The 26,662-nt window shown below is 36.5% G+C and overlaps 1 protein-coding gene across 4 annotated transcripts in view; it reads right to left on the bottom strand.

The window, feature by feature from the left end:
- OPA1 (OPA1 mitochondrial dynamin like GTPase) overlaps window positions 1–26,662 on the bottom strand; it is an 88,523-nt gene that overhangs the window by 8,103 nt on the left and 53,758 nt on the right. For all 4 annotated transcript variants that reach the window (XM_081831572.1, XM_081831576.1, XM_081831583.1 and 1 more), the window contains 4 exons: window positions 23,861–24,001; window positions 21,955–22,071; window positions 20,358–20,451; window positions 19,555–19,665 (listed from right to left, as the gene is read on the bottom strand). In XM_081831572.1, the coding sequence (XP_081687698.1) occupies window positions 19,555–19,665; window positions 20,358–20,451; window positions 21,955–22,071; window positions 23,861–24,001 (463 nt within the window). The remainder of the gene's footprint in view (window positions 1–19,554; window positions 19,666–20,357; window positions 20,452–21,954; window positions 22,072–23,860; window positions 24,002–26,662) is intronic.

Genomic DNA, 26,662 nt, shown 5'->3' with positions numbered 1-26,662 from the left:
ATCCTCTGTCTTGTTTCTCAAATTCTTCATATGAGTGAGATCATATGATAACTGTCTTTCTCTGATTGACTTATTTCGCTTAGCATAGTATTCTCTAGTTCCATCCATGTCGTGGCAAACGGCAAGATTTCATTTTTTTTGAGGGCTGCAAAATATTCCATTGTATATTTATACCACATCTTCTTTATCCATTCATCTGTTGAGGGATATCCAGGCTCTAGTTTGGCTATTGTGGACACTGCTGCTATAAACATTGGGGTGCACGTGCCCCTTCAGACCCCTACATTTGTATCTTTGGGGTATATACCCGGTAGTGCAATTGCTGGGTCGTAGGGTAGCTCTATTTTCATAACTTTTCGAGGACCCTCCATACTGCTTTCCAGAGTGGCTGCACCACCCTGCATTCCCACCAACAGCGTAGGAGGGCTCCTAAGGACCACTCTGATACAGGTGTCTAACTGTGAAGTCTGAATCAAACTCAAATTCTTCTAAAATTAGAGATACGCAATGTTTTTTTCCAAATGAAAGTAAAAAGACTTATCTAATTGATAAGAAAACCACAGAATAAAACTGCCAAATTTCCCTTTCAAAAAGTTGTTTTTTTACAAATTTTATAATTGGAGTATCAGGACACCGTGACACTACACTCTGAAACCTCAAGAATGACACAAAGGGTATCTGAGTAAGTAACTAGGAAGTAGTGGGGGTAGATGAGAAGAGAGGAGAGGGTGGAGGTAAACATTAAAAGAAGAAAGAATAGTTGTGATAAACATATCCTTTTTACACTAACTTTAATTTTTTTTTTTATTTATTTTTATTTATTTATTTGAGAGAGAGAATGAGATAGAGAGAGCACATGAGAGGAGGAAGAGTCAGAGGGAGAAGCAGACTCCCCGCCGAGCAGGGAGCCCGATGCGGGACTCGATCCTGGGACTCCAGGATCATGACCTGAGCCGAAGGCAGTCGCTTAACCAACTGAGCCACCCAGGTGCCCTACACTAACTTTAAAAACTCACTTCTGTGTTTGTTCCTTCATTTTATACAGTGCACTTAATGGAGTGACATGGGGACAGAGATGCTAAACTGCCTTTGAGAAGAACTCCTTGATCACCTCCTACCCACCTCATTATAAAGTCTATGAAGGGTCTACTATATTTGGGATGATTTTAAATCCCACATTTCACTTGGTCCTCATACGACCAAAAGTGTCACTGCCAAAGATGAGGATATTAAGCCTGGAGAGTTCGCTTTGTGACATCCCTCTGATCAGAAACATACTAGATCTGCTACAGACTCTGAATGGTAAGAAAACCAATGCTATTATTTCAAGTGTATTTGTTTTAAGTTTTACCTTTTACGTGAAGTAAGACACACTGTGGTAAAAGTTAGGGAACGGACTAGTTACCAAGCATGCTCCCAAGTAGTTCTGTGCCTAGGAATGACTAAAAAACATATAATAAATATTATTACCTCTTGAGGAGACTAGATCTACACACATTTGAAGAAATCCTTGGAAAACAGTACAAAAGTATGAAACTGGACAAAAAAAGTTCAGCATCTTCAGTGTCTACAATATCAGACTCAATATACATGCTCAATAAATACTTGACAGGTAGTAAGCGAAGTTCCCAAAAATAGAGCACAGAAAACAAAGGCTGTAGGTTATTAAGAAGGAAAGTATCACTTGACAGGCTTCCTGGGTGTTAAGCCAATGACCCAGAGGGCAGACGCCAGGAGCACAAGAACTACAGCCAGCCTGGGAACAGGAGGCAGGGTACATACACACTGACAATGAAGGTCAAGGAAAGCTGGTGGGTCACCTGAACCACATAAGCAACACAGAACAGAGGATACTCACATCCAACAATACAATACCGGTGGAAAGAGAAACTGCCATTTAATTATTTCACTTTATTAAGAAGACTAAACTATGCTGACTGTGCACGCGCACACACACATACATACACACAAACACAGAGCTTTAGAAAGTAGACTGATTTCATTCTTTGCAAAGAAGCTATAGTACAAATAATAAACAGCATTATCTCTTATATTTGAATTCATTCATTTTAAAGTCTAAGTTTTCAGCACTTCTTATATACAAACTATGCCATCTAACTGCACCCAGGAAATAGTTATCCATAATAATAAGGTTAAGTGTTAGCAACTAAAACTTTCTACTTTCTGATCCTTTCAAATTAATGTCCCAGTATTAGTGTTTTCAAATTCTAAGACCTTATTGTATTTAACTATTTAGAAATTACTTTCCCACGGAAATGTGTGTACAGATTAGCCTGGCTAATTACAAAACAAACTCCTTCTTCTATTAAATATCTGCACTGAATATTTATAGCTAGAGAATTCTTATAAAATTTCAGATTAACTTGATAAATTAAACCAACTCAGGAAGGGATTAACAAACCGCTATTTCTGTTTGAACTGCTATTTCGGTTCTGAAATAGGCAATTCTACATGTAGTGAATACGGAGTCTACTTTCCATTTATCCAATGTTTACTTAAAAGATGAACTATTTCAAACATCAATTCATTGTGCTTCTTGATTGAGTCATGAATATTCCCATAATCCCCACCTCATAAACCGTCCGTCTCAGTGAATGAAGTTCCTTCTCTTTTTTTCTTTTCTTCAGATGACTTGACACCCATTCATGTTTTGGGTCTCTTTATCTCCACATGAAATGATACTGCTACTCTCAATTTCTTTTTGAATCTTCTGATACTTGCTCAAAAAGTCTCAAATATAGACTAATCTGTAATTAGGTTTTGAATACACTGTGAATACCAAAAGGCCAGACCTGGGAGAAGGTTCACTTCAGTGGTTAATAACAGTTTAGAATAGGAACAAAGAATCACACACAAAACACTACCACATGCGCTGAAATAAATCTTTTACAACTTGAGGTTTTTAAAGAAAGCACAAAGAAACAAACTGCAAACTTACTAATACAGTGTACTTTAAGCAAACCACACATCCAAAGATTAAAATGTACCTTAACAGAACTGTTTTATAACATGCTGCATACATACTTTGTACCAAGCTTGAGGACATCTTGTAGGTGAGATTCTGCTATAAAAAAGCTGTTCACTAAAGGAACAGTTCTTAACATGTAATATATGTTGCTCCTAAAAAGGTTTGCTTTTTATCAATTATACTATAAGTGCTCTTTAGAAGTTCAGTATTTAGAGGAATCATCTAGAGAACAGGGAAACAAGGAAAAAAACAAATGAAAAAGGTAACAAGAGACCAGATTTAAAGTTCTTAAAGGTATAGTCAAAACAGATTTAGCACAAGAAAAAATGTGCACCTTTTACAGTCGAGAGGAAAAACCAAAGAGATAGTCAAAGGTGTATAGCTAAATCTAATACTTATCTTCTGAATCTTGGCACTGTAGTTTTTTTTTCCCCTACAAACAGGCATGACTATTTTTAAACAGAGTCATTAATGAAGACGAACAGAATACTTCTGCTTGTTACAGAAAAAGGAGGCATTATTTCCTATGTTCTGGAAAGCTGTTTGAGACTGATATGGTAATTTCAAAGCTGGGTGGGGTCCCTGACTTCTAGGGGTCCGCTAAAGGTGGTAATAGAGTTGTCTGGGTTATTTCCATCGTCTCAAAAGTTCAAATGGAAATCTTTGGCCAGAATTACATCTACTCTCAGAACAATTATTATTTAGGCAGATAGAAGATATAATTGTAACTCTGTTTTTTTTTTTTTTTAAGATTTTATTTATTTATTTGTCAGAGAGAGAGAGAGCACAGGCAGAGGGAAGGAGAAGCAGGCTCCCCACTGAGCAGGGAGCCCGACGCGGGGCTCGATCCCAGGACCCCGAGGTTTCTTTTATTATTATTATTTTTTTATTTTTTTTTAAAGATTTTATTTATTTATTTGACAGGGAGAGACACAGTGAGAGAGGGAACACAAGCAAGGGGGAGTGGGAGAGGGAGAAGCAGGCTTCCCGCAGAGGAGAGAGCCCGATATGGGACTCGATCCCAGGACCCTGGGACCATGACCTGAGCTGAAGGCAGTTGCTTAACAACTGAGCCACCCAGGCGCCCGACCCCGAGGTTTCTAATGAAAAATATATTACTGTAGACAGATCTTCCAAAACACAGACTTCACAGGAGTATACAATGAAAGGAGTGTTTGATGACAACAAATGTTAGAAACCCCTGGATTAACACCCCTAATAATCAATGAAGTAGTAATTTTATATGGTTTTTATAAAGATGAGAACATAATGGATTAAAAGCTATATAACAGCGTGGTCAGGAGAAACAAGGCTTCTAGCCCCGGCTTTGCCTTTAACTTCATGATCACAGTCATGTCACAGCCCCAGTTTCTTTATCTATAATATGAAGGAATCTATCCACAAGAATTCAAAGCCTGTACTGCTTGAAAACTTAGGACTGAAATTTACTATTCTAACTGATCATCTGTTTTAACTGCATCCTTTTTAAACTTAATTGTCTTGTTTGTGCCTTAATATTTTAATTTATTTGATATTAAACTCTGAGTAAAAATCCAACTGCAAATGACAGTATTACTCTCACAGGGCTGCATAATTTTAGAAACATCAGTTTTATACTGTTGTTTTTTTCCCCCCAGGAATCAACGTGGGACTGCTTGCATGAATTATCTACATACAAAAAAGTGTCATTTAATATCACTTGGCCTAGCACAGAACTTGCTACGCAATAGATGCCTATGAATATTCATTCACTGTTGAGTAATCTACTTAACCAAAACATGAATCAAACACTAAAGATGACTATTTTAAAAATTTGCTGCAATCAGACCCACAAAACAATCTGATTTAGAAAGAAAGCTGCCTTAAGAAAGTCTATGAGATAAACTGCAACTTAGGTCTGGTGAATATATAAATAAATTCAGCTTTCTTTCTCTTTCTCTTTTTCTTTCTTTTTAAAAACTCTTAACTGTAAGCATTTCTACCAGGCCCTTTTGGCCAACATAACCAAAACATCTTAAAACACTTTCATGATACATTAAAGCTAATTCTCCAAAAGACCTCAGTATGAATGAACACAGAGTAGCCTTACCCTCAGGTCTTTCACTTTTCTAAGCAGATGGCAATTCTAATTTCATCTCAGCTAACTATTAATGCTTATGGATCTGCCCTTAATTAATAGAGTAGCTCCATTCCAGGTGTTTGTCATTGTCAATGAGTATAAAACCTTGAACTTTCTGCCACCTGATTATTACAAGGCTCAGCTGAAAAAAGAAATCATATGCATGGAAGACTGTACAGGGGATACTAGATATTAGATACTATGGAAGTTCATCTTTAGATAAGTCAAATAGCTATGTATCTGGACTGCACCATTTATGTTATTAGCCTACATTGAGCTGAAACCAAGTTAAGAGCCCCATGAAATTCATGATTATCTGCAGTCATTTGATTTACTCTATCTTATATTATAAATCAGTGTTCTGTCTGTGAGGATGGATGAAATTTCCCTCAGGCGTTGTATACCAGGAACACCTATGCTTCCACTAAGCAACTGCTCTGTCCAACAGTCACCAGCAATGCCACGTAATCAACTTTGCTTTCCATTTTGCACCAGCTGTCTAGGAAACTCAGAGCTAAATTTGTAGGTTACCTGCAAAACAGAAGAACCCCTGAGCAAGTATTTTGAGGGGTACCAATCTTATCCCAAGTTTCACATTATTTCACCTGCCTTACCTTTCTCTTTCCTTTCACCCAACTTTCCACTTAAGCACTTTTACATTTTGTACAGGATAGATCTTTGCAAGCTGCCTCAAACCCTTTTTGAAATAGGGCAGGGAATAAATAAACAAGCTAAAATACTAGTTCATAGAAGATGTACCATGAGGTGGCTGATTCATACAACACACTATAAAACTTGAAAAGTGGTCTTTTTTTTGCTGGCAATGTTTTTAAAATCAGTATTTTAAAAACATTTTGGGGGGACAATATTTGTCCTATTAACCTTCTCTAAGTAATTTCTGCATGGGAGAAAAAAATATTTTTATTTCTGCCCAATGCTTGGAAAATCCAATGATATAAATACAGATACTTAAAGCATTTCTTTTTAGCAATCAAAGAAAAATAATAAATTTTTATGGGACTCATGCTTGTCTTTTAAATGTAAAAGTTAAACTCTAGCATAAGATTAATAATCATCTACTGTGAATTATTTTATTCTGTATCCAGTACATAAAACAGTCCATATTAATTACATCTATCAAATCAAATTATGGTGAAGAAAATCTTTAAAAGTTATTTTATATACTAAGTCATTAATGATACATTGCTTTATTTGCCCCCCAAAAAGTTTAAATAAATACACTATTTCAAAATGAATACATTCTTTTCATCTCCACAGAAAAATCTAAACATCAAAATAATTTCTAAACTATGGTTTAGGTAATTAATTGAGAAGGCTAAAAAATCTTTAGCATAACGACCAGTAAAATATTTGGTCCCAATCAATTAAGAAAGTTTGAAAATAATCCATTTTTTTTTCTATTTTCCTCTTCTTCTTTAAAGTATATTTTATTCTGAATTTTGTTAGAAGGAAAGTTGAAACATTTTAAGAAAAGGAAAACCACCCAGGCAGCCCTTAAAGAGACAGGACATCATTTATCACCTGCAAAGACAGATTTATAAGAAGAGGGCCCCTTCTGTTCCTTTAAGACTGCAAAACAGATGGGAAGTGAATGGACAGTCAATGGGACAAGAAAACACATGGGAGGTGCTGCTGTATGTATGTTCCCAGCATAAGAAAGAGGTCAAGATTGTAACTGCATGACTGGGTCCTGGAAAGGGTCTTTCTTCAAGCTGTTACAAAGACAAATGCTGTTCCTCATCCTGCTGTCAAACTGTTATAAATATTGGTTTGTCAAAAGACCTTCAGTGCTGAAGCTTTAAAAAGGAGGTGTAACAGATGAATGAATCACAAGAAATGATTCTTAAACAGTCACCTCTTTAATGTAATTTTTAAAAGTAAAAGAAAATATGAGAATAGAGACTGTAATTCTGATTTATGAACCTAACCGAAAGTTTATGAAAAAAATATGGAACTAAAAATTGCAGGTTTTAATAAAGTTATGAATTAAGTGAGATGAAAAACAAAAATGAAATACAATGACACTTCTTAACTAAGATGCTGCACCGAGGACAAAGGATTATTATGAAACTTATCACAAGAAGAGCTAAGAGGAATTCATGTTTTATTAGGCTGATTCTGTAAGTTTTCAGTTATTTCTCACTACGACCCTGTAAAGAGGTATCATCATTGATGTTGATTCCAGAAGTCAGAATAAGACTCAAAGAAATGAAAATAACTTCAGAATTAGTTTTACATATTCATTAATTCAGAAAATCACCTTTATATTTTGTCACAATTTATTACCTACAGAAAAGGAAAATCACAAAATTGAAATAGCAATACAGAATACACAGATTTATAAACCTGTATATTTATCTTTTTTGAAGAATGAAACCAGTACATATGTCTTTAGGAGACAAATTCATTGTTCTAGATTCTTAATAATTAGTTTAGGAGACTAGGCTCAGAAACTAGCACATTGAAAATAATATAAAAAAGGAAGCCAAATTATATGAATTTGATCACCCACAAGCACAAACCCAAAGACTAAAGATGAGCAGATCCCAAAACAAGTCTAAAAAGATACTATCTCTAACACATGTTGTTAGCCCCAGCTTTGCCATAAATATTTATGCAACTAGCTAAATTGTTTCCCTCAATGATCATTAATTTCCCCATCCAAACAATGGGGGACAATACCTTACAAGCCTCTTAACGCCTTTACAAGGCAAACATGGACAAATATAACACTCTCTGTAAAGCGCAAAGCTCTATACAAATGTCAGAGACAGTTGTAGAGCTCCAAGCAGGATTTGGATCCCAAAGTACCAAATGCTGCAGTTACATGGGAATAGATACTTTCTATTCCTTAATGCTCACCTAGCTCACTGCTTTCCCTTGATTGTCAGCAATCTTGGAAAAAACAAATTTGGCAGAAGTGAGAATAAAAGATTACAAAGTTAAAAGAGTGGATGGTTAAAGTGGAGGTAGCAGGCAAACATTCGAAGGTTCTTCTGGATAAGAAAGTCAAGATCAAGGCAGAGTGCACGGAAGAATCAATCCAATGGTTTTAAGATGGGGATGACGTGAACGTTTTTGGAGAAAGGACAGACATAATGCAGGCATAAGCACACACAGGAAGTGCCAGCGTCCTGGATACAGGTGGGGATTAACTTTCAAAGCAGAGTGATTTTCTGTGTATGTTTTGCTACAAATATAGCCTTTGGAATACCTGACCTATTTAAAGTAACTAGTACCATATGAAGAAAAAGAGAAATTTAGCTTACTCTGATAAATGAGAGACCAGAAATAGGAGCAATGGCAACGAAGTGAAGACTGGTAGTATAAGAGAAAGCCAAGCTAAGATCTCCTCATGAAAAATGTGTTCCAGAAATGCACAGAAATTATGTCCCTAAGACCACATTAAAATTTTTGCTAGAATACAATGTTACAGTGGTTATCTCTGGGTAGTGGCAGTTGTTTTAAAAAATTCTGCTATCTCTATTTTCTAATTTTCTTTTCAAAGACTATTTATTTGACAGAGAGAGAGGGCAAGCACAAGCAGGGGGAGCAGCAGAGGAAGAGGGAGAAGTAGGATCCCCACTGAGCAGGAGCCCGATGTGGGGTTGAAAGGCAGATGCTTAACAGACTGAGCCACCCAGGCGCCCACTATTTTCTAATTTTCCACAATGCATATATATGTACTAGTTCTGTGATAATAAGAGGGATTAAAACAAACACCTGAAATACTGGTAGTGTACTTGGTGGAGACAGGTAGTATGTACCTATGACTCAGAGAATGAAGTGGTGCCTCAAGGAGACTAAACAGGCGAGGTTAGAAAGACTTGAATTCCTTCACCCAGGAAACAGACCTAACTGAAGGGAATAAAAAAACCAGCAAACTCGTTTCTACAATGCACAATACTAAGAAGAGATGAAACAGCTGTTCTAAGAGAAATGAAAATGGACTATTTTCATATGTAGTAGGTAACAATGAAGCAGGGAAAATCTATTCTCTTGCATGGGTTGCATGAGCTTGAAAACTTCACCAGCTTAAGAAAGATTTCAATTCATTTACAGATGACAGATCCACAGTGGGCATTTACTGGAAATCAGAAGAATTCAAAGTGAATCCCAACCACTAACGAAGACCCCATGATGAGCAATTACCGTCTAGTCCCATGAAATGTCTCTTGTCATCACAATCACCAAGAAATTATTTGGGAAAATATTCGGTCACTTTTAAGATTGATTATATCATGAATTACCTTTGTCATTTCTATGAATACAATAATTAAGAATATGAAATTTCTAAGGTAATTCTGCATTATGCTTATTTGGGGAAAGAGAGTTTAGAAATGTATAAAATAGTAAACAGTTAAAATTTCTTTTGCCTTTAACTCCCCTCTCCAACTACCCTGAGAACCCTACTTCACAGAGGTTACCAGTTCAGTGTGTACCAATTCATCCTCCACGACCATTCCTTTTAAAAATATTTATTCATATCTTGCTTAATTTTATTTAACATCATGTTCCACAGGCCGGTAGACTGTTTTATGATTAGATTTGGTTTTCAATGACTAGATTTCGTTTTTTTCCATCTTAGCAAGGGAGAGAATACATAAAACAATTAAAAAACAAAACACATCAAAATTTAATCCGAACTTTAAAGACGTTACTTTATTCTAGTACCTTCTTAGTAAGGAAGCGGTAAGCATTAGTAGCTCGGGCAAAAAATTTGAACTTCTAGCTGAAAATATGCACACTGGCCCTTTTATACATAACAATATACACATAAACACGTATGTATCACAACATGTAAATAAAACCTACTTCAAAATGATAAACAAAGACCTTTCTTTATTCTTACTTTAAATAAGTTAAAATGTGAGTTTAAGGCAAAAAGAATATACTTGCTAATAAAACACTGAATACCAGTAGCCTGTATAAGATTACAAAGAAGTAAATACCATTTTAATCTTTACCAATTTACCAATATCCTCAATGTTGCCTTTAAAAGATAGACTTAGAAAAAAAAAAAAAAAGATAGACAGGCCATGAAAAATGTGCTTGATTCTAAATGCCCCATTTTGAGTCTGGATTTTTTCATCAATAACCTGAAAAGCACACCTCAGGCTCGTCACATGGAATTCTGTGTGTAAATAACTACTTCTCTAACACAGAGGACTCTCCCTGAGGATTACTTTATTCTCCGTGCGGCCTTTCTCTCTTTTTTTCTCTCTCACTACAACACAAAGCAGAGTCTACTTCACCTATGCAGACTCAAGGTAAAAATAATCCTTCACTATCTTCCTTAGTTTCTTTGTCAATTTCACCTGACTATAAAAAATACTATTTCACAAAGGCAAAATGTAAAATTCAACTGCTTTTACCCTGAACAGATGCCTTAAAGACCTCAAACACTGGTAACACAAAACAGAAAGAAGTTTATCTTATTCTGTATCAACAACAGAAACATTCCAATCTTTCCATTTTTTAAAATATACTAATTTCTACTAATAACCATTCCAAAAAGTACACAGAGGGTACATGAATATTAAAGAGAATGAAAATAATTCCAATCAACTTAAAAGTGCCTAACAAACATAAAAAGTTATTAAACTGTTTTGGTAAATTGGATGGATTGGCAATTAGGAAATCACTGGGGACCTAGAAGAAAGTGGTTTCATTAGGAATGAAAGCCATATCACAAGATGTCAGCAAGGGAGTGGGTTGGTGGAGACAGGGGCCAACGTAGCAAATGCAAGCTGTTCTACAAAAGAAATGATATGGTAGCTTTCTGGCATGACAGAGTGTTAGAAAGGTTCCTTAGGATAAGAGTTAGCATCCTTCTTCCTCTTTTTTAAGCCAGGAGGTGGAGGACGCTAATAAAGAGTCTGTATTAAAAGGTCATGATTAAATAGTCATTGAACACATACAATATATACCATACAAGATATGGTGAATTTATGAAAGAACCAAATCACTTTAGCAGAACAGATGAATCAAAATAGACATGACATTTTTTTTTAAAGATTTGAGAGAGAGAGTGCGCGCACAAGCGGGGGAGGGGCACCGGGAGAAGCAGACTCCCCGCCGAGCAGGGAGCCCGATGCGGGACTCGATCCCAGGACCCTGGGATCATGACCTGAGCTGAAGGCAGGCGCTTACCTGACAGAGCCACGCAGGCAGCCCCCCAGTTCTTCTTTCTTAAACTGGTTATTTTAGTTGATCTACAGTTGCCTACAGTGGGAAGTCTGCCTTCGGCTCAATTAAACCACACTGGCAGTACCTCAGTAAGGTATTCAATCACTGGAGGAAGGTAAGTAAGTAGGGAGAGAGAAAAATCCTGGTTGAGCAAGTGATAATAGTCTGGATGGAAGTAGGCACAGTGAGAGACATAAAAAACAGACAAAGGGAAAAGACTGCTTAGAAATGTGCTAGAAGCAAGGAGAGATGAGAAAACAGTACCGAGGTCTTACAAGTACTGGCCAAAAAGAAATGCAGTAACAGTAGTCAGATACAAGTGAAATTACAGGGGTTACAGTCCTTATACTTTGTGTTTTCTCTCCAGGGTACCTTACTCTATCCTCCGTGATTGTGCCTTTAAAAAAAAATCCTCTCTGGGCCTTTGTATCTAGAATTCTACAATTCAATGCCACTCATTCCTTTTTCAAATCTCTTAAAAATTCATTTTCTTTGGTTACATCAACAGACATAAAATGAATATGCTACTACAGATAGAGTTCAAATAACTTACCAAATTTTCAACAGTCACACGGTTTCTAAGACTCTACTAAAAGAAGATATATGTCAATTTTATCCCAATTAAAAACACGACAATTTTTAATTGCTGTGAATAGGAAGAATTCTCTAGAGTATGGACTTGGGGGCAGGAGAGTGGGTAGTGGTGGTGCCCAGCAAAAATCCCCTATGGAGACTTGTTAAAATTTGCATGCCAGAGCCCTACCCCTAGAAAAATAGTTTCGTGTTTTTTTTAAAGATTTTTATTTATTTATTTATTTGAGAGAGAGAGAGAGAAACAGCATGAGAGGGGAGAGGGTCAGAGGGAGAAGCAGGCTCCCTGCTGAGCCGGGAGCCCGATGTGGGACTTGATCCCAGGACTCCGGGACCATGACCTGAGCCGAAGGCAGTCGCTCAACCAACTGAGCCACCCAGGCGCCCAGAAAAATAGTTTTAAATATGAGTTCCCTTTTCTATAATTTTAAGTTCCAGATTCTGAGTATAATAATCATTTTTTACAATAATTTTCAGCCTCACACTACTTCATGGCCACTATTTTCATCCATAATGGCCCTTCAAAGATATGGCAGGTATGGAAGAAGTTTAGGAATGTGGAGTAACCAATGGAAATTAAATTTGAGAGTATCCCGTTAGTCTTCCTTTCTAAATAAGGAACAACAAAATCATTCTGGCTGAGGGTTCCATCTAGATATGTTCTAACTACTTTTTACTCAAGTTTTAACATGGCATGAAGATACATTTTTAACTATCCTATAAATTAGAATTATGCTTTATTTATTTAAAGTCACTGGTCTTTTTTTAAGATTTATTTATTTTAGAGAGAGAGCGAGTGTGCACACACATGGGGGGGAGGGGCAGAGGAAAAGGGAGAGAGAATCTCCTAGAGCAGACTCCCCACTGAGTGCAGAGCCCAATGTAAGGGCTTGATCCCAGGACCCTGAGATCATGACCTGAGCTGAAATCAAGTCAGCTGCTTAACTGACTGAGACACTCAGGCACCCTTAGAATTGTTTTAGATCTAATAAAAAATCTTAAAAAAAATTTTAATTGCAGTATAGTTGACACACAATGTTACATTAGTTTCAGGTGTATAACACAGTGATTCGACAAGTCTGTTCTTCTATGCTCACCACAAGCGTAGCTACCATCTGTCACCATACAACGTTATTATAATACCATTGACTCTATTCCCTATGCTGTACCAATAAAGGATCTTTTTAAATTTAAGCAGCTATGGTGGATTTCTCTTCCAATTTTAGCTTTTAAAATGGCAGTACTGGTTCATTCTAACGTCATGCCCTTTATATCACCATAATTTCAAAAATACACTAGTATACTAATAATGAACAAAGTTTCCATTCTAAGAATGATTTCTGTTAGTGAATATCTGGTAGCTCAGAGAAAAATAAAATTTCCATCTAGGCTTTTAAAGTCAAAACTGAATCTCACACACACTAAGATACAAAGCTGGTAACTGCTCCTTTCTAATTATCAAGAGAAAGCACAGGATGGATTATAAGAGGAGACTGGGAAAGTGAAGAGACCCAAAGACAAGCCCCACCAGCATTGTATACCCTCAAGAGAAACAAACTTTAAGTTTTAAGAAACACCTGCTGGCTGTCCGGGAGATGCCCAGGCATCAACCAATAAAGCACAGTCAACAGAGGCGAGAGGCCGAGCACGCTGCTGTGACTCCTACTCCCCAATCCCCGGGCTCCAGTGAAAGGCCAGCTGTTGCCACCTGGCGCAGGGAGTCAGCAGAGCAAATTAACTGCAGGAGAAAAAGGCCGCGGATACTGGAAAACTCCAACTGGCTAGGCTCTATAGGCTATACTATTTTAAACATTAGTATCATTAAAATAAAATAAGCCTATGCAATGACAGCCCAAGTAAAGGAGTTTATCACTGTTTCACATTTCACTAGTAAACAAGAACGGAAATATGAAGTTAACTAATTTTTACTGAAGCACATCTTCAATTCATATAAAGTACAAGAGGTAGGAAGCAATACACTGAAGTCTATTATCACAGATTTCAATACTCCCAGTGCAAAACTCCCCACCGCCCCTCAACCTAGAGTAATAGTCTTTAGGCTCAAGTAAAGATTCTCTATCTGTTCCAACTGGATCTTAAGACTTTAAGCATGAACACATCACACTGAAAAGCTGTGTCTCAATTTTGGGCAACTGTACATACTACTTAATTAACTATGGTGGAATTTGATAGAGTATAATTTGAGACAAGTTTAAGTCATAAATTAACTTCTTCAATCAGGTCAGTGGCTTGCTTTACACTTTAGTGTTCCCTTATCCAGATAGTCTATCAAAGTTTTCATATCATTTGGGAGTTTAAATATTAAATCACTAATGTGTATGTTTTTCTGACCCACTCTGTAAAGGACACTGTTAACTATAACCTTCCAAATGTAAAGGACCATATTTTGTGTAATTTTATTTTTCAAAGGCTTGAGTTTTGTTCTCAAATTAGTTTGGCAGAGTAGTTAAAAGACCTGAACGCAAATCCTGGCTTTATCACTTACTACCTATGATATGTTTCTAGGCTTCCATTTCTTTATCTATAAAATAAGAAAAATGACTACCTATGAGAATGCATATAAGGCACACACACTAACATCAGGCACAGGGAATGTATCCAAATATTAATTCATATTTGTAAACAGTTTCAAGTTCTAATATAAAAATGAAAAGAAATATAAAATAAGAAGGGAAGAGGGGCGCCTGGGTGGCTCAGTCGTTGGGCGTCTGCCTTCGGCTCAGGTCATGATCCGGGGTCCTGGGATCGAGCCCCGCGTCGAGCTCCCTGCTCCATGGGAGGCCTGCTTCTCCCTCTCCCACTCCCCCTGCTTGTGTTCCCTGTCTCGCTATCTCTCTGTCGAATAAATGAATAAAAAATCTTTAAAAAAATCTTTAAAAAAAAAAAAGAAGGGAAGACTGTAGATCTTAGAGATCTAAATGATTTGTAATGCCCCTTTAATTCCTGGATATCAATGTGATTCTCTGATTATGTACACAGACAATGAAAAGTAATTTGGGCTTTAGTGAACAACAATTTAGAAAGAAATCTAAGCTCTATATCCCAAGCAATTGATAATAAAGGTCCAAAACTCACAATAACCTAGTTAACAACTGACACAACATTCATATAACAAATAATAAAAGAATTCCATGCTGTTTTGCTGGACTTCAGTTTAGCAACATTACAGCAATTGTTACCAGCGCCCAAATACTCCATTTCCAGGGTGGGACAGAGAATAAATTCCAAAATGTCTGTGAGATGTTAGCATTGTCATTTGTTTCATATGATGATAATCATAAAATAGATTTTATAAATCATAAAACAGCGCATTATGGAAAAACTTTGAATTGAGCTATATACCATACCAATCTTCCCCTCTTCAAAGAAAGCATTTAAAAATATAGTCTGTTTCAATAAATATACTAAAAACATTATTACAAATTATACTGGGAATCCAAATAGATTTTATCTAAGTGGACACTGTATTTATCTATAAAAAAATCCTTTAAAATATAATTTGCTATAAAGTCAAAAGAATTTCATCAAGGTCATGGCATATTTCAACACTAAATAGTTCTAAGCGTAATTAGATGCTGCAAATAAGGAATTTAGCTGGAAAGATGAGCTATGCAGGATGTGGGGTACCTGGCTGGCTCAGCAGGTAGAGCATGCGACTCTTGATCTCAGGGTCATGAGTTCGAGCCCCACACTGGACGTGGAGCCTACTTAAAAAAAAAAAAAAAAAAACAACATCCAGGAGGTAGGTAACTCAGCCTCAACATATTCAGAAATCATATTTTTTAAAATTCCCATTTTCTCTAAATTATTTTCATACGACTATGATCCATTTACATAAACAAATCCAGTTATAAAAACAAAATTAAACCATTTTTTACCTTTTTTAATGTAAAAATAATTTCAGATATGGAGAAAAGTTGTAAGAACACTACAAAGAATATATTTTTCCTGAATAATTTACTGTAATTACATCTCATAAACCCCAAATATTGTATTGTGTACTAGCTACAAATACAGATATCTTCCTAAATAATCCCAATTTTACAATCAAAATTTAAAAATTAACACTGATGTATCACTACCATGTAACACCCCATTCAACTTTTACCAATTGTCCCATTAACGTCCTGTACAGCAACAAAATTAGGTTCAGGGTCACACACTACCTTTTGTTTTCATGTTCTTTAGTCTCCTTCGACCTGAAATACTTCCTCACTATTTTCTTGTTTCTCATGATCTTGATACATTTGAAGATTACAGGCCAGTTATTCTGTAGACTGTGCCTCAATCTGGGTTTGTCTGATTTATCTTCATGACTGGATTTAAGGTACACATCCTTTGGTAAAAATATCCAAGAAGTGATGCTGGGCATTTTTTCACTGCCATTCTACAAGGTGGCACACAGTTCTAATTTCACCATTACTGATAATATTAACTTTGACAGCTTGATTAAGGTGGTTATTGCCAGGCTTCTCCATTGTAAAGTTACTTTTTTCTTTTTTAATTATTTTGTGTGGAGATACTTTGTGTGATTATACAAATATCCCATTCCTCATCACTGATTTTGTTCATTTATATAACTATTTTATTCAGTGGGTTACAATTCGTCCTTGTCATTATTTATTTTGATACCTCAATTGTCCTAGTTTGGCCAGCTGGAGCCTTTTAAAGCTGGCTTTTGCACCTTGCTGACATGTCCCCTTCACCCTTCAAATACTTCCTTATTTTGTCATCTTAGGATGCTCCAGGTTCATCTTTCTTGCTCCAGCTATGGAATCCACCACCTTTCCAAAGAGTCCTGTTTCCTATGTATGACTTCTCTTCTTGAGACTAGAAGGGGGTAGGCTCTTGTTTCATTTCTTTGACCTTCCTAACTCAGGACAATCAGTTGATGAATCTCCAAAGTAAAGTGGTGAAAGGATTTAAAATCGAGCAAGTTTAATAAGATTGGCAAAAAATACGATGCACCAAACTTTCCCAAACTCCATAACACTCCACCGCTGTACTATTTTGAAATTGTAGTAAAAGCTCTTTTGACTGTTTCCCTTTCTCTAAATTCCATCTACACACGATATTCTAGTTGAATATGCTATATACTAAAAACTTTGATCCAAGTAATACAGTAGTTACTGTTAAAACTTTGAAAGTTTTCTGGCTAAAAGAATCCATGACCATATTCCCAAGTGTTACACTAAAGATAAACAGTATAGAAAAGGTACTCCCAAGAGTCTTTTCCAACTAATAGACAACGTCATGGCTCATCTCCTCCTTTAGTGTGAATGATGAAGCTGAGTCACTGGTGAAACACTTGCTTCCAAGGACGTTATTTGGTACATTAACATGACCATAATTTTATATGTACAAAAACAGTAAATCATTTCAAGGGAGTCATAGAGTACTTTCTCAGGAAAACGAGCAGGATAACGTAAGACTTGGCTTGACAGTGCACAAATCTGTGTTAGCAATTCACTTTCTTGAAATAATCAAATTGGGACTGGAAAGTAATGGGGGTTATATAAGGCTCTCTTACAAAACATGAGAAAAGACATTATTTTTCATTACTTAAAATTATATATGCTGGTAAAATTCAGTGAAGTATTTTGCTGTCTGATAACCATGTCCTGAGGGATACAAAAGAAATATATTTGTACACCTTGCGACACTGACACACCTCTTCCTGTAACAGCACTAATATAGCATAAAATTGTGAAGCAGGGACTTGCAAGTGGTTTTTGAAGTAATTCTCCCAAAGCCCCTCCTAGCAATATAATAACTATTGGAGTCATTTTTACAAACAAAAGGCTAAGACTCTGAGAGATACCCTGCCTAAGATAACACAGCTAGTGAACAGCAGTTCATATTCAAACACAGATCTTCTGCGAGTTAGCACAAACTTAATTATTCTGATAAAGTGACATGAAAGAAATTAAAAGAAAAGCAAAAGAAAATGGAAATAAAAGCTAAAATGAGATACGTTTTTAAAAAAAGACTATTCAAGGGAAGAGAGGACAGAAAGAGAACAAATGACAAGAGGAGGCGGCGACGGCGGTGATGGAGTGCGCTGCTGAGGCGCAGGGTGTTAAGCAGGACAACCGCTGCTTTCTCTTGGACATTTTAGGGAGCGTATTGTAGTGACCTAAGTTCAGATTAGAAATGGTTTTCAAATGTGAGGAACTTTCTCACATATCAGAAAAATCCTAAGACACTAAATTTAAGTATACACTGAAAGGAAAAATACTTTGTTTCATGAAATTAAATGAGGGGAAACTTGTACCAAGGTAAGCTCAAACAGAAGGACCAACCTCAGTATTTTTATTTTTATTTAATATTACTCTTTCATGGATTTCCTTGGGTTCTCAAGGATCTAAGTAAATCTTAATATGCAATCCAAATACCTTAAAGCTAGGAACCAACTAGCATTCAGGAAAGAACCAAATATCCCCCCCAAACAAAGTGAAAAGGTGATCAGGAAGGCCAAGCTAGATTGGAGGTGGGGGAGGGGTGGCAGAAGGGAAAGCCTTGTGGGTCTAGTGTAGCTGTTAAAGCCTGACCTGGCTGAAGAGGGTGTTCACATGGGGGTGCTGGGGGCTTGGCCCAGTAGTGAGGAGAGTAGCCCTGCAGGAGGGCAGTCCAGTCTGGTGCACAGTATGGGAGCATATGTAGGATGAAGGGGTTGTCCTCTACAAAAGCATGGCCCGGCTTCAGGTGAGGAGGATGTCCTGCTGCAGGGGAAGAGGTGGGAAGGATAAAGGGGGATACGCCTGGTATACAATGCCAGAGCATGAGCTCAGTGAAAAGGGTGTCAATACAGGGCGAGTCACTGTGGTGGTGGCCTGGAGTTAGGTGGTTAGAGTCTGAACTGGGTGGAAAGGATGCTTGTGCAATGAAGGGAACAGTGACAAGTTTAGTTACATACAGGAAGACTGATCAAAGGAAGTAAATATTAAGGAGACCGGGGAGACAGATTTCTCATGGTTAGAAAAAGGAGAAAACCAGGATGAACTCTGTACTACTGAATTAAAATGGAAAGTATCAGTGTCAACTTATGATTTTCAATACAGACATATACCTATGATTAGGAATATAGATGTAAATGTGTGTAAATGTGTCTACACACACACACACACACACACACACACACACGCATGCAAAATCTGTTCCCCAGCTCTTTCCATTGAGACGGTCTGGGAACAGTGATATTCCAATAACAATCAGCGTAGTATCTAGTTCCCCACTCTTGATTTCTAAATACCATTCTCCAAAAAAAGGAAGCTGGATTAGAGAAAGTACAAGATGAGCATGGAACATCTTGTTACATGGAAGGACAACACTAGGATGACACATGACACCTGAATGGGGTCTGAAAATTAGATGCAGTAATGTATCAGTGTCAACATCGTCATTTTGATGGTTGCATTATGGTTGCTAGGAGAAAATCCTTGTTTCTAAGAAACACACATTAAAGTACTTGAAAATGATGGGGCTACGGGTCAGCAACTTTCTCTCAAATAGTTCATGGAAAAAAGTTCTTGTATATACTTTTCTACAGTTTGTGATTAAACGGATGAATGGAAACGGGGAAGAAGAAAAGGCAGTCAGGTGAAGGGCAGGAAGAACTACTTACTGAGGTCTTCAGCCAGCTGAACTCGTTTGCCAGTGAGCAGTTTTACCTTCTTCTCGCTGTCTTCAGCAAAATCTTCCAATACCTCTTTCACATTTTTCTCTAATCGCCTGACTGTTCAAAGTAAACAAAAAACTTGAGGAGCATCATTTTTATCAATGCACAGGGAGGATAAATCAGCAATATTTGGAGAGTAAGTCCCAATTGTTCTCATCATGTTAGATCTATTCAGTTCCGACTTCTCACAGATATAGGGAGAATCTGTACCTGTTATATAGTACTTTTATCCAACATGAATCTAATACATATTCTCAGAGAAAGTCATATTCTCAAGTCCTAACACTTTAAAGAAGTGAGGATTTCCCTCAAAAAACTTAAGTGTTGCTTAGAAGTCCTTTTCTAACAGTTTTTGTGTGATGAAGGGAGACTCCTGCTATGTTTTATCTCCCATCTTTTCCAATTATGATTTATTTTCGTTAATATTTTAAGGGCAGATTATAGTTCTCAATTTTTCTAACAAATCTATTTTTTTTTCATTTATTTTTAATTTATTTGATAGAAAGTACGCGTGTGGGGTGGGCAGGGGGAGAGGGAGAGAGAGAGAGAGAGAGAGAATCTCAAGCAGACTCAATTTCATGACCCGAGATCATGACTTGAGCAGAAATCAAGAGTCAGAGGCTTAACCAACTGAGCCACCCAGGTGCCCCTAACGAATCTATTTTTAAAGAAGTATTTTGATATCCTTCCATTAAAAATGAGTTATTACTATTTTTTTGATGTTAGAAAGTGGTCCCTCTGTGGCTTACCTTCAGTGTTTGTAAGTTGCTGCCTTAAAGTATTTGCAGTGATAGCAAGCATGCGCTGTATTCGCCAAAACAGGACGACATCATTGCATTCCAACTGAAATTTAGGTAATTAAAATTACCAGATGCAAATTTAAAAATGAAAACCACGATCATAAACACATACGACTACTGAAGTTAGTACCTATACCCTAAACTTTAATAAAAACCCTCATATTTACCTAATACATATATTCCTATTGTAGATATAAGCCACTGAATCTTTTCTGCACAGGTCCATGAACATCTGCATGATTTCGCGTCAATCTGCCCCCCCCCAAGCACAGAGGTTTGATTCCAATGACAAAGCAAATAAACTTGGGAAGTAGAGAATTGCACGACATTATATACAAGTAGAAATTCATAGCACATACCCTTAATTTTTATTTAGTTTCAGCTAACAACCATGTTAGCTTAAATATACCCTGAGGTTAACCTCTTTTCTTTGTGCACTCAAGCCAGTTTTGAAATGCAATTGTATATAAAAGTAAATTAATAATATGTTGTTTTAAAAGAAGCTTATTCTATAGAAAGGTCTCCTCAACAATTACACAAAAAACTTGCCACTTTTTACATAGATATATTTAAATACAAATTTATTTTAAGCTGTAGAAAACTCAAAAGCTTATTTTAGGGGTCTCAAATAAGATCACTGATTAACAGAGCTCTTTCAGAAGGATACTTTAAAAAGCATTTCTGCTTGTAAGAAAATGCTCAAAATACATGAGTCTGCTGCCACCTAGGGGTTACTCTGTGAAATGTGGCATTAACGTACAACCTTATATACTTCTTTTAAATAATTGTTTAGAGATTTTAATGATATAAAGAAAGAATTACAATACAGGAAAAAACACAATAAAAACTGTTTTTGCAGTATGATTTCCACTATCCAAATGGATTGTTATATCATACACATGCATACACAACTAAGTATAGAAAGAATTGAACAGATATATATATAAATGTTAACTAAAATTACTTCTAGGTCAGGGGATTATAAGTGACTTATTCCTCAATAGGGAATATTTAAATTAAGTGACTATTTCCTTTTGCAATTTTTTTTTACATTTGTTCATTGCATTTCTACAAGAATGTATTATTTTCTAACATAAAAAAGTTAATTCTTTTTTTTTAAGATTTTTTATTGATTTCTTATCAGAGAGAGAGCAAGCACAAGCAAGTGGCAGAAGGAGAGGTAGAAGCAGACTCCCCGCTGAGCAGAGAGCCCAACATGGGACTCGATCACAGAACCCTGAGATAATGACCTGAGCTGAAGGCAGACGCTTAAATGACTGAGCCACCCAGGTGCCCCAAAAAGTTAATTCTTAAAAAAAACATTTAAAAAGTGGTTTAGCGCCTATTATTCACATACAAAATCTTATAGTGTGTAAAATATAAACTGGAATACCTTAGAAAAGACAGCAGTTAGGTTATTCTTCATCAATCACACATTCTTTCCCCAGTAGATCAAAGGATTTAAAACTAATGCTAAAGTTATAGTTTACTTTTAAGCATGTAAACGATCACTAAAAGCATTTCCCCTTGTTTTTGGACACCTTACCTCAGAATCTACAAAATGCCTTTGGTAGTAGTAAAAGCCTCTTCGACAAAGGTTACAATGGTTTAGAGCTGTTTTTAAGAAGTGTCTTCTATAAACTTGGTGCCAAGTATCCTTAATCTAAAATGAAAAAAGAAAACAAAAAACTGAGTTACTGTACACTCTGCAGGTTGACCAAACACATTCTGAAAAGTCATCCGAAGAGTTTACTTATAAAAAAAAATAATTAAAACTAAGAACAATGTTATTATTCTACCAACCTTTTTTATCCATTAAAAAAAATTTTTTTAAGACAAAGATTAGATTTACCACTCCTCTGACTCCTTACCAGTTTACGTACTTCTAAATATGCAATGTTTTTAACAAGCATTGTTACTATATTCATATAATCATCCTGTAGGGTATATAGGGTTGAGATTATTATCTTCCCTAGTAAGAGGTAAGGAGCCCCAAGGAAAAAGGGGTAGTGAGCCAAATCTAAGGACAGAGTTTTAGGACTAGGAAGCTGGTCTCAGACCATGTCTATCAATGCAACAATATTTCCTTTTTGATTACTACATTTCGTTGTTACCACAACAAAATGACCCCTCCGATGTCATTACTATGTAGAGTGTTCAAGGTTCTTTCACACCATTATCTTTTCTGAGCATGACAATAATAATGTTAAGTAGGTATAACAAGTATCACCAACACTATATGACAGATGGGGAAAGTGGAAGTTCAAAGAGATTATATTAGTTACTAAAGGTACTATTACTAATGAATGGGATGAAACTGTGCTAGTATTCACATCTCTGACATCTAGCCCATCTGCTATTCTTGTCATAATACTTCGCTATTTCATAGCTTCATAAAGTACCCTGAACAAAATGTCTCTTGGAAAAAACTAGAGATTTTCTTGCTCAGAAAAAGTAATTAAGATATATAGCCAATCCATATCCTAGTATGTGGGCAAAGTCCAAATGTGGATAAATTAAATTTATATTCAACTAACAGTTTCATGTAATTATCATTAGTTTTAATTTCATTTTCAATTTATAAATAATGCTAGATATAACAGCTTGAACTGCTTTGAGTTTTACCTGCTTTCTTTTCTTGTTCTGACCTCTGGTAGAATTTATATTAAGTATACTCATTTCTCAGATGTAGAAACATAAATAGTAGATAATCTCTAAAAGAATTTATGTGTGGCTCTGAAATTTCTTATAGGATTATTTTTCCCCTTAGAATTATTTTTCTAATTGGGTTTCACTTAACTTAAGCTAATATTAAAATGAAATTTCGATCCCTTACACCTTAACTGGGGGCACATAGGCCCAGAAAGTTATTTTTTAAAAATTTTCCCAAATAAGCATCATGAAGGTAAAGTAAAACACAGTCTAAACTGTAATTATTTTTATTCTTGTATTTATTACGAATGAGGAAAATGAGATAGAACCCTAAGGCACTATCCAATTTAATAAAAACTTAACATTCATATTTTTTCTAAACCCACTCATACCTGATTAAGGTACATTTGACTGAGAAAACACACATACAAAAGAACCGTATCGAAGCAGAACTTGTATTTTGCAATCTGAAGCAGTGTAGCAGGGTGAAGAGATGTGGCTGGGCTTCACCCCCCTCCTGCCAGAGCTCCCTGCTGAACTTGCCCAGGTATGTCACCTTTTCAAGTCTCAATATCTTTGCTTACAAATTAAAGCATTACACTTAAGAAAGCAATACTGAGAATAAATCTCTACTCTGTACACAGTCAAAATGACTGTTTTTACTGTCAGCAAAAGTCCACACGACCAAAGTCAAATTAAAGCACTTAAATACCCAAATAACACATGAGAAGTAGTCACGTGTCACCACAAGAAACAGAGATTCAGGAAGCATGTGCATGCTTATCAGCAGTACGTATTACCAAGCTTGGGTCCACTTCTACTCCTCGGGATTCAAGGTTCTTTCGGACCGTAGTTATCTCATCGCTCGCGAGATAGGCTGGGTGATCCTCGGTGCACTTCAACATCTTCTCCAATTCGTTCTTGGTTTCATTGTGGACAAACTTTAAATTGTTTCAAAGAGGACTTGTTTTATGGTTCATGACTTGGCACACTTACACAAAATTTTACTAAATATACTGCTATTGAACAATAGGGGACACGAGCTCCACACAAGCAACAAAAGAACATAATACCCTGGCTTATAAATACAGCACAACCCGCTCACAAAGGCAGGGTAAGCTGGACTCAGCGAGGCAAAAAAAAAAAAAAAAGGCCTTATTTGTTACATATTTTACTTTTGCTGAAATGTTTCATTGTCGAAGTTATAGTACCAGGTACCTTACTATATAGCTTCTTGACCTTAGGGTGGGATATCGCTCTAGGAAAAAGGACCCTGAATACATGGGAAGAGATAATGATCTATAAATGCCTCGTATCTAAGAACTAGATGACTGTAAGGACTTGCACCTGCTGACATGTTTCTTTTCTGATAAATTAAATATGAAATTCATAGTTGGGATTTTTTTAAAAAAAGTATTTTCATTAAAAATTGTGCTTTAGATTGCTTTTGCAAGGTACCTATCATCCTCCCCTTTTAAGATTTTATTTTTATTTTATTTATTTATTTTAAAGATTTTTATTTATTTGAGAGAGAGCAAGCAAGCATGAGAGAGAAAAGCAGGAGAGAGAGAGAGCACAAGCAGGGGACGGGCAGAGAGAGAGGGAGAAGCAGACTCCCTGATGAGCAGGGAGCCCCATGTGGGGCTCCATCCCAGGACCTTGGGATCATGACCTGAGCTGAAGGCAGACACTTAACCAACTGAGTCACCCAGGTACCCCTAAGATTTTATTTTCAAGTAATCTCTATACCCAACTGGGGCTCGAGCTTAAAACCCTGAGATCAAGGGTAGCACCCTCTACCGACTGAGCCTGCTGGGTGCGCCAAGGTACCTATCATTCTTAAATATACTTCCAAACTCTTCTCTATAATTGTTCACAGTCTTATGACCAAAGGAGGAAAACATATCACTAGTGATAAATTTGAAAATAAGACTCCTATACAGTGTCAAATTACGTTTATCTTTTTTTTTTCAATCCTTTCAAAATTGCATGGTAAAAGAAACTAGCTTCAAATTCACTGATTACTCTAAACAAGCTACTACCACAACACTTTGCCCCAAACTATAGCAAGCTACAGTATCTGAGTACTTATAGAAGAATAAAATGTAAATGTAAATAACTGGCTTATAAGTGAAACTACTAGTTAATATTCTCTGAAAACATGACACTTTAGAAGAGCTATTACTTAATGAAGAGAAATTTTACAGGTTCCTTAAACATCTGGTCTTGGTCTGAAGTAAGAAGGAAATCTCTAAGTTAGAGGATATTCCCCAACTCTTGTCCTGTTTTCACTTCTGTCTGTCCACCCATCCCCTGACCACACTGGGTCTTCAGGAGAACACTACTCTCCCATCCATCCTGAACAAGATCTCCACAGTTCAGCTCAGACAAGGTGAGAATGTTTCAAAGGGATGGATTTTTCTCTAGAAAACTAAGGAAAATATAACAATATAAAAGCACAAAACAGTTTTCAGAGCATAGACTTCTTATCTTTAACACAGGACAATCTTAAATTTCTTTTCCTACTAAATCAGTCATTCAAAAAGACAGAAAGAATTGTTACACAGTCATCTAAACTTGCAGTGTGAGATATGGGGATAATCTCAACCTCTTCCAGAATCTGTTTCTCACAGTAACCTCTAGGAATGAGGTCTAGAATAGTGGTTTTCAACAGGGAGCAGGAGGGATAAAAAGGTTAGAGAATGAGAACTTGATTCAGTGAGTCTGACAGGAGGGGCTTTCTTTTGAAACAGAAAATGAAACATAACACATTCAAACACTTCCCCAGGCGGTCCTGATGTCCCTCCCCCTATATTCCCAATTATGGCCTCTGTTCTATAGTCAGTCTGGGTCTTACAACATGCTGCCCTGAAATCCGGAGAAGGCTCTTCTCTGAAGGGTTTCGACAGTCCTCTCCTAGGCCACAGATCCTTGCATTTATCTTAAAACTAATTCCTCTACTTCTCTTGCAGGCATCCTGTATGGGTTCAAATTCCTAAGAAAATAACTTACAACTAAGAATTATTTCTCTCTGAGAGTGTTTGACCAAAGCATATTTGCCACTAGTTGCTGAGGCAAGTTGCCATCTTTGATTATTCTGAAAACTTTAGGTCTAATTTCCCTTAAGCCATGATGGTCTGAAACCATTTTTTCTTCCAAGTTTATCTGCCTCATGCCAGTTCTTTTCAATCAATTCTTCTTCTAGTCTTAAAATCGGAAACCTCTGATGGATCTCCTAGAAATTCTTTTCTGACAGACTTCGTCCTCTCATCCCATGTGTCGTGAGAGATAACTGATGCTCCCTGAAAACACACATGATCCCACCACTAACTCTGTCCACTTCCTCAGCTTCTCTCCAGTCTCTTAACAACTCATTTTTCCACAAGAATCCTATCAAAAAAAAGAGAAGAGGAAGACTGTCCCTTCACTTTTTTAAAGACAAACTGGAATTCACATCTGATAGCTTATGAAACAAAAAATGCATGAAACTAAAAAAAGATCTCTCTACCTATATCTCTACATGTATATATAGGGTGTTGATTATATAACTTAATTCTGTATTTAAGATGAAAAGAAAAAAAAAGAAAACAGGAATGACATGA

This window comes from Leptonychotes weddellii, chromosome 1, assembly GCF_054177405.1.
Source record: "Leptonychotes weddellii isolate Sample4059 chromosome 1, ASM5417740v2, whole genome shotgun sequence".
NCBI lineage: Eukaryota > Metazoa > Chordata > Mammalia > Carnivora > Phocidae > Leptonychotes > Leptonychotes weddellii.
This window is presented reverse-complemented; position numbering and strand designations above follow the sequence as displayed.